The sequence below is a fragment of the Theobroma umbraticum genome, unplaced genomic scaffold (assembly GCF_002168275.2).
Source record: "Theobroma umbraticum cultivar Fairchild unplaced genomic scaffold, ASM216827v3 scaffold_81.0, whole genome shotgun sequence".
In the NCBI taxonomy this organism is placed as follows: Eukaryota; Viridiplantae; Streptophyta; class Magnoliopsida; order Malvales; family Malvaceae; genus Theobroma; species Theobroma umbraticum.
The window spans coordinates 5692952-5701806 of record NW_018397268.1 but is presented as its reverse complement, the minus strand read 5'-3'; the positions used below and the strand labels follow the sequence as shown (position 1 = coordinate 5701806).

At 33.4% G+C, this 8855-nt stretch overlaps 1 protein-coding gene across 3 annotated transcripts; it reads right to left on the bottom strand.

Annotated features, from left to right (window-relative positions):
- Positions 1-729: 729 nt before the first annotated feature.
- On the bottom strand, positions 730-5535 carry LOC110425261 (S-adenosyl-L-methionine-dependent methyltransferases superfamily protein). Of its 3 annotated transcripts, none has more exons than XM_089785145.1 (3): positions 3963-5535; positions 3753-3853; positions 730-1809 (listed from the first exon to the last, which is right to left on the bottom strand). In XM_089785145.1, the coding sequence occupies exon 1, from the start codon at positions 5442-5444 to the stop codon at positions 4059-4061; it is 1386 nt and encodes a 461-aa protein (XP_089641271.1). In that variant the 5' UTR covers positions 5445-5535; the 3' UTR covers positions 730-1809; positions 3753-3853; positions 3963-4058. The 3 variants fall into 3 exon arrangements, with proteins under 3 accessions (XP_089641271.1, XP_021295803.1, XP_021295802.1); XM_021440128.1 differs by having other exon boundaries at positions 730-991; XM_021440127.1 differs by having other exon boundaries at positions 730-3853.
- Between the last annotated feature and the right edge of the window lie 3320 nt (positions 5536-8855).

The window sequence follows — 8855 nt, the reverse complement described above, 5'->3', positions numbered from 1 at the left end:
AAATATACAAGTACTCTCATTCTTGGCTTTTCTGAAAATTTTGATACAAATAACTCTTGTCATGTGACGAGAGTGTGGATAGAAATGGATGCAAAGTTGGCTGTTCAGATGATCCAGGATAGCCATAACGGTTCACATTAGAAATGCCATTTGCTAGAGTCAATCTGAAAATGTTTGAAAAGCGTGTCTTTCATAATTTCGTACATTCATAAAGAAGGCTTTCTTCTAACCATGGGTACACGCACCAAAGTCTACAAGTATTTTCCCAAGCAAAAGGTGAGCTTCAAAAAATTCTTAGACCTTATGTTTGCTTTAAAAAAAAATGTCTTAATCTATTTTTATTGTCATTTTTCACTATTCTTAGAATCTAGTAAGAAAAGAGGTTTTCTGTTTACAATAGCATACAAAAATATGCACGTAAAGTAAAATATTCTTTAGGCCTTAATTTTATTTTATTTTATTTTGTGCTCATGTAAATTCGGAGGTAAAGTTTATGTCCCTCTCCCATATGTACGTTTTTATTTTCCTTACTAATAAAACATTAACAGAGTAGCTGAGCCCTGCGAAAATATTTCAGCATCCAAAAAAAAAAAAAAGGCATAATCATAAACATTAAATTAATTTATTGGTAAACAATTAATGAACGTATACGTGAACAGCTGAAGAACTTGTTTATGAACAATAAACAAGTCAACCAAACGAACTTAAACGAACAAACAATGTCTACAGACACCATTCAAAACATATTAGAAGAAATCCTTAAAAGAGTTTCAAGAATAAAATAAAACTGGCCATTACGAAAAAAGCTCCTAAGCAAGATATCCCACATAAAATATAATACATCAAAAACATCCAGACAACTAAATCTTCAACAGCTTTTCAGTCCAAGACAACTTTAAATACAAATTCTCCATTCTTTGGAAACAAAAACAACAAGAGTTATAAAAATTCATCCAAAAGAGTTCTTCCACCAAAGTGCCATACGAGAATCCTATTTCACAAAATAAATGGAACAAAAAATTTTAGGAAACAACATACATAAAAAGAAATTTACACGGTAACCAAAAATTAAGGACGAAAATTAAGAATACAAGAATGCTTACCTTTAAAAGTTGAGACTAAATAACCTTCAACAAGGTGAAATCTATTTAACTTCTTCCTTACTCTATAATAAATATGTAACATGAAATTGTGAAAAACATTATAAAATTTCAAATCTAAAATAAGTAAAAGAAAAAACTGATAGTAGCTTTTGCTTTTCATTCAAGTCGATAGAAATTCTGGTACCAATCAGTGCCGCAAAGTTACTTTTGCTTTCCTTTTGGAGCAGAAGATAAATGCCTAGAATAAAATGCTAAATTATGGTTTAACACACACAATCAACAAAACAAAATTTCAGCAGCTATAAAAATAATCATATAAAAAATTCACAGTTGACAAATTCCAAGATAATAACCAAACACCCTTAAAGATTCGTAATAAAACCCACAAAAATCCAAATCAACCAAAATCAATATAAAAAGAGAAAAATACAACAAAGGAGAGATTGCTAATTAAGATGCTTTCTCCCTTGAACTCTTTGTGGCCTCCCCCAAGATAAGAGATAAGAGCATTGAGTGGTTGTGTAGAGATTAGAGAGAAGAAATAAGGCAAAAAGAATGAGCAAGAGAAAGCAGCTGTATGTGAAGACCGAGGTTGAGAACCGCATTGTTGCCTATCGGTAGTGGGGCTTGAGACTGGAGAGACAACTGCACTTGAAAGTTGAAAGTTGAAACACTAAAAGGCTAAAAGCCTAAATGGCTGGTGTCGCTATCAAATAAAAGAAAAGAGTAAAAATCATGGTTGTTAACTATAAAGTTGTAAAAGAGTTATTAAAAATTATAATTATATTATTTTTTAATAGACTAATAAATGAGTTTGTTTGTGAACAAGAACAAACTGAACTCATATTAGTTCATGCTCGGCTTGTTTATTAAACAAACACTAAAATCTAGTCAAATCATTCATTTACCATATTAAACACACATAAACCAGCCTAACCCAAACATGTTCACAAGCTGTTAAACAAGCGTACTGGTTCACTTACACCTCCCTCTGCAACAAGTTTACTTTGTTTTATTTTACTTTTTTTTTTAACTGACACTATATTTACTGTTTCTTTTTAAAAACATTTCTTTTTTCTTCACTTATTCCAAGTTACAAAGATGATATATAGTAAAATATGCATATGCAAGATAATTGATATGAGCTACAATTTCACACTCAAACCTATAAAATTCATCAAAGTATGAACTATCTACACTTAAAATGTTTAAACCTTTCAACTGCCAGCATGCTTTAAGAAAAAGGAAATGTGCAACCACATGAGGGAGGAGCTCCCATCATGTTTAGCCTTAAACCAATCACCTTTCATTCCATGCTAGTTTTCTCATCTTTTCTCAATGGCATGTAAAATGGCCAGCTGTCCACTTTCTTCTCGTTCATTTCCCACTTATTCTTATTCAGGTTGAAACTTGCATCTTTTTGAAAAACTTTGCATGCGTGATTTACAGCCACAAGGATTGGTTCTTGTCAATCATTGTATGTGTGGTTGACTTGGAGGTGGGAGAAGGAGGTGAGAGTAACAGCACAATATGCTATTTTGAGTATTTGGGTTTAGTTTTTTCTGACTTATTACTCCCATTTCATTTGAAGAATTTTTTGAAATAAAGTCTGTATTTTCACTTTGCAAAAAAAAAAAAGTCTGTATTTTCAATGGATTCAGACACAGAAAGATCTTGAAAGTTGGGAAGATATGGAGAGAAGCAAATACTGCTGATACGAAAGGCGAAGGTGATAGATTTGGGAGCATTCGAGCAAATCGCAAATCTAGATAGAGAGTCTGGCTCAGCATGTAAAAAGAAAAGAAACAGCAGCATTTCATTGAGCCACAAAAGAAACTTTTTATATTTACTGAAAATAATAAAAATAAAAAAAATAAAAGGGACAAGGAGGCAGCAATCAGCTGGAAGGGAAATGCAGAAAAACAGACCTGTAGAAAGGAAGCAAGCTTGTCTAGCCTTTGATTAGCTTTATCTATACCATTTATAAATGGGGCTTCAGAGTTAAGAAACTTTTTTGAACACTATATTACCCTTTCACTTTTTATTAAATTTGATATATATACCATTGTAATTGTTTTATAGTTATTAAAAATAGTTCTTATAATCAATAGAAGAGGTGCTTGATGGTTGGGAGGTAAAGAATTTTTACTTCACTAATGCAACCTATAAAATAAAAAGGGAAAAAAAATCTTTAAGGTAAAGCATCCTTATTTTACTATAATTACTAAAGCAAGATAAACACTTAAAAACAGGATAAATCTTAAGAAAAGAATATAGTATTGCATTTTCATGTGTAGTACATTATTAATATTACTAGTATAAAGTAATAATTTTGTATACATATGTTTTTTTATTATATCCCTGTTAAATGCTTTAAAAATAAATAATTCATGAAATAGAAATAAAAAATATAACCATCTCATTTTTTTTTTATGGGTTTTCATAATCTATAACGTCATCAAGGTATACAAATATTTTACACAAATTAGTCTGTAATTTAGATAAGTTTTCATTCTTGCAAAACTGAAACAAAAACAAACTGGACTATTAGCAATTTCCTAAGAATTTGTAACATGTCAAATATCAATGGAAATCTCAAAATCAAAAAGCTCCAGAAATCATAGCTATGGCTGCGTAAAACAATCATACCTTCTTGTTTCAAACCCAAACAAGCACAGCAAACTCCCACATATCTTGAGGAGAAGTTTCAATCAGTCAATCCAAGGGCGAAGGGGTTCTTCTTCATCAACCTCCAGGAATTTTAAAAAGTAAAAGTATAAATGTCAACACATGTCCAATTATGATCACTCGATTTCCTTGAAGCAGATTCCTGTCAAAAGAGAATACAAGAAAAACTACCTCATGAAGCAAACCTTTTCCTTGAATACAATCTTAAAAAATTCATATTGCTCAATCAGAACCGGCAGATTCATTGTTTCCAGTAGACATTGCATCTCAAATTCTCTTCATGGATTCCATATATGCTCCTGAAATTGCGAGTCTCAGTTTTTTAAGAAAATTATTTTCACAATCACTAATCGAAGATGCAGTAGGCAAAGCCTTCGCTATTAGAACAAAATTCTCTCCATTTCCAACATCTATTTCATATAACTCAGGAAAAACCTCCCGAAAATCATGCACCAACCTCTCATAAAACAACCTACTTGGAGGGATCACATTAATAACAAAAATTCCAGATTCACAAAGAATTGATCTAGCAGCCAAAAGAACGTCCTTCCTAACAAATTCCAAGGGGGGAGCACTAACACCATTCCTCAGATCACTAGAATCCAAATCAACCATAATAACATCAAACTGAGGCTCAATATGGCCAACTCCTTCACAATAACTATCTCCACAAGCAAGTTTCTCCATAAGTTCCATACCATCTCTGACACAAATCTGAATAAAATCCCCATCCTCCAATCCAAAATACTTTTGTGCAACCCTCAACACCTCCTTATCAGCCTCAACACCAACAACCTGAAAATCCAATTGTGTTTTCAAAAACCCAACCACAGCACCACCTCCAACCCCAAGACACAAAGCTTTCGGCCTAAACCCAACCTGAAAACGTTCATCGATCCATGAGCCAACCAAAGCAAGACTAGCCACCATTGGCACCAAATAAACATGCACCAAAACCCCCAAATCGGGGCTAAACTCTATATTATTATTCCCTCCTATTTCTACTGAATCCAAACAATGAACCGTCTTGGGCACAATTCGAATCTCCGTCTGAACCAAATTAGGCATCCTTTTAAACCTCAATCTCCTCCTAAATTCCCTTTTTTGATTAGTACTCTCTATCTCAACATCTTCAACAAGCATTTCACCGACAAAGTTCCCAACACATTTCTCTAAGACTAAGCTAGAAATAACATTGTCTTCATAACTCAAGATTGGTACTTCCAAATTTCCATATTTAAAGTAATCTTTAGGAGATAAAGCAATTACCAGTGGCTTTAGCGTCATTTCGAGGTTGTTTAAACAATCGGAATCGATGGGACGACGGTAGATGGAAGGTGAATTAGGGTCGTCGACGATGGCTTGCTGTCCGATTAATATGAGGCGTTGGATGTTGGGGGAGGAGAGGAGGAGTTGCAGGTGGCCGGACTCAGTGGAGAAAAGCCAGTCGGACTCACGGTGTTTGGGGACGAACATGGCGGCGACGTTTGGAGCAGAAAGGGAGGAAGAGGAGGGGGTGGGCGGTTGGAGGGGAGAGTCGAGGATGGCTATTCGGATGAGTGGAGAAGAGTGAGAAGGATCGGGGTTGGGGATGGTGAAGGACAGGAAGCGGGAGGGGTGTATGGTTTCGAAAATGGAGATGTCTAGGGCCATTGCTTTTTCCTTTTCTTTAAAACTAGTGCAAAGTGGGAAGTGCCAAGGCCTTTGTTCCAAAATCAATGTTACTTTGGATCGTTATAGTACGGAGTAGGGGTCGCAAAATAGTGGTCTGCGACGGAGAGTGGTGTTCTTTTGTTCATAAACGGGGTCGGGTCAGATATTAAAGTTGATAACCCGGTGCGGGTACGAAATTGAACTGCATTAACAGTCGGGTCCCTGCCTGCCGCAGTTACCGAATAAAATAATTATTATCTAGAAATAACATAAGATAAGTATATAATAAAATAAATATTATTTAGTTTAGTTTCTTGAAAGAAATTGTCAATCTGACATTATTTTCATGTTTGGTTGACAAAAATAACTATAAAAAGACAAATGAATAAGTGATAAAACGATTAAAATGAGCTCCACTGCTAGGATTACATTAGAAAAAGCAAATTTAGAATAGGCATTACACTATATTCTAAATCTTGTCAGGATATTGATTACATTGTAAGACTACACACCGAAAGACTGAGTAAGACCACTGTGATTCTTTTTTAATATTTGAATAGTCATGATATATTACTAGATGTCAATCTTCACTTATAAATAAGAACTAATCAATTGAGAATTGACGATGAATGTAAAAAAGTTTGATTCATTTAATCTTACTTTGACTAAAATTATAATTCATATTTATTGCTAACATGTTAAGAATATAATGAGTCACACACATTAAAAATGTCAATTGAGAAATTTAAAAGAGGTTAATGAATTTGGATTTAATTAAAGAAAGTTAAAAACTTCAAGGACATAAATGAATGACATAATTGAATGGTTCAATTAGTCATAAAAGCTATTATGTAACTAAGCATAATGTTCATGCATAATCCTATAGGGTTTAAGATTAATTAATTGCTTACAAATATGAGGTTCATGTTGACTTTGAGACACGAGCCACATAACCAACACTAATACACTGAAAATCTTGAAATACTTGACAGAGAAAAATTAGAAAGAGTTCCAAAACTCTAAGAATTGGCCTAGCTATCCTATATCATTGTGAACCGTCAATCATCACTCACAATCATTTGGCCATTGCTTTTTTCCCAATCTTGAGTATGACTCATACTAATTCATCCATTGATCGAGGTTTAAACAATGGTTTTTGAAACCTTATGGATTAATCAAGGAGAAAAACCATGTAGATTACACCTTGTCAAGAGACTTGGTTCCTTGGTTGTCAATTAGTGGACCTTGATGTTCTTAGTTGTGTTTAGGTTTCTCTTGGTGAAAAAAAAAGTAGGAATTGCCTCTCTTTTAGCTAGTAGTAAGCTCTACAAGCATAAGTAACCTTATTCTCCATTAGAGTTATTCACAATTATCATTCATGTTGATCACCATTAGGTTGCTCACTTGGACAGCTTATGGTTTTCTACAACCTAGCTTGGTACAAGAGGATTAATTATGTTGGAACCTTGTAATTTCAATAGAGACCTTTATCTTTTAATTAGGGTTAATCTATGATTAATATCCATAAATGATTCTACCTAAGGAAAAAGTTTTAAATTTCCATTGTGTAGTGTAGCATAATTGCATGCCTTTCTACCAACATATTTATCCCTTTTCTAAGCATCCTTGATTAGGTCCATTTTAAATAGTTTGAAAGTATAGCAATTCACAAATAAGGCAACATGATAATCTTAAGTCTAAGGATAACTTACCTTAATACTATATGGAATTCTCTTAGTGGGTCACGTTTAGCTAACTTGTTTATGTAACAAGCAGCCACATGTTAGTTCAAGTATTTAGTTGCTCCGATTAAAGCTAGTTTTGTTGCTCGTGTTGGCCCTAGGAATACTAGTACTTAGATTGTTGGATTTAGGGCATAATGGTATCCAAAGAAGTTTATGAACCTCATTTGAAGTTTTAGTATCTACTCATACTGTCATTATGAGATTTTGAATAAAGGTTAAATAATTGTAATTTGTCATTGCGGGTAATGCGGATATCAAATGAAAGGATGTATATATTTATCTACTATTGAAATTAGTCATGAAGGAGGATTATAAGACTAATCTAAGTGAGGGAGAAGAAGTAAGAAAGAATTTTGAAGAAAAACAATGTTAGTGAGACTCACATGTCTTTATTAAATAAAATAAGAGTGGGTAAGTATATATTTAAATATTATGGTGACACCTTGATGAGGTGCAAATTTTATATTTTATTTGTATGCATATAAAAGAAGGAAGATAGAAGGAAATTGGAATTTAAGAAGTGTTGGAAGGACCAAATTGTGAAAGATGAAAAGTTTGGAGGGTCACATGATAAATAAGGAAAAGCTTGAGGACTCATTTGTAATTTCAATATTTGAAGCTAAATGGGAATTTTTTAACCAAGGAAAGTTAGATTATCTGGAATATGAGATATACATATGAAACTCACTATTACATGCAAAAAAGAGAAGTTAGTGGGAAACATGTGGGATCCCTATCATGTGAAAAAAGAATAAGATTAAAATTTATTTACATGTAATGTGATTAGTGCATTATGTGGTGAAATCAAGAAAGAAGAAAGTGAGCTGCATGTGACTTGAATAGGTTAGAGAATGGCTAAATAAAATATAAGGTGAATGTGGTACATGGAATAAAGAAATCAAAAAAGAAATAATGGAAAGTGAGGTGGCGGGTGGAAAGGTTTCAAAACCCTTTTTGCCTTGTGATTTTAGCCACATAAAAGATAAAAGAAATATGTCAAAAGTCACCAAGCTTTCGGCAATCCGCCCATGAAAGAAAAGTAAAGAGAAAAGAAAAGAAAATAATATAAAAAGAAAGTAACCTTGGGCAATTCGTCCATGTGTGAACAAAATTAGAAAATCAAAACCATTTTCAAGGCTTTTACCTTGAGGGTTCTGCCCATAACAAAGTGAGAAGAGAAAGGATGAAAGGGAGAAAGGAAGAAAGGAGGAAGAAGAAAAAGGAAAGGAAGGTTCAGCTTAGTGAACTCGAGACAAGGAAGATAAAAATATTGTCATTTTGCTTGAAATGCATGCTTGTAAATAAATTGTAATGTGAGATTTTGTTTGTGGTAGCAAGAATCTACAAAGATTCAAAGGACCTGAGGCATGCATGTAGGTAGATCTTGGAATGCATGGTGATTTTGGAGTTAAATAAGCAATGGGTAAGAGTTTCAGTCTTGAAATCATAAGTAGAATGAAAAATGAGATGCATATTGATTGACTATGTTTGTGGCAGCAAAGGTAACCATAAATGTGAGGAAGTTGTGAACCATATTTGGAAATTCCAGCTTGAACCGAGAGGTAAGCATGCAAAGTGACTACAATAAGCTTTTGTTGGTTGAAGTGTATGAATTATGTGATAAATGCTTGTGAGTAATGTTAATAAAAACTATGAGATTTAGTTA

Bases quoted from the DNA above. Each gene is read 5' to 3' on its own strand.
- LOC110425261 (XM_021440127.1), bottom strand. From the start codon at position 5,444: ATGGCCCTAGACATCTCCATTTTCGAAACCATACACCCCTCCCGCTTC.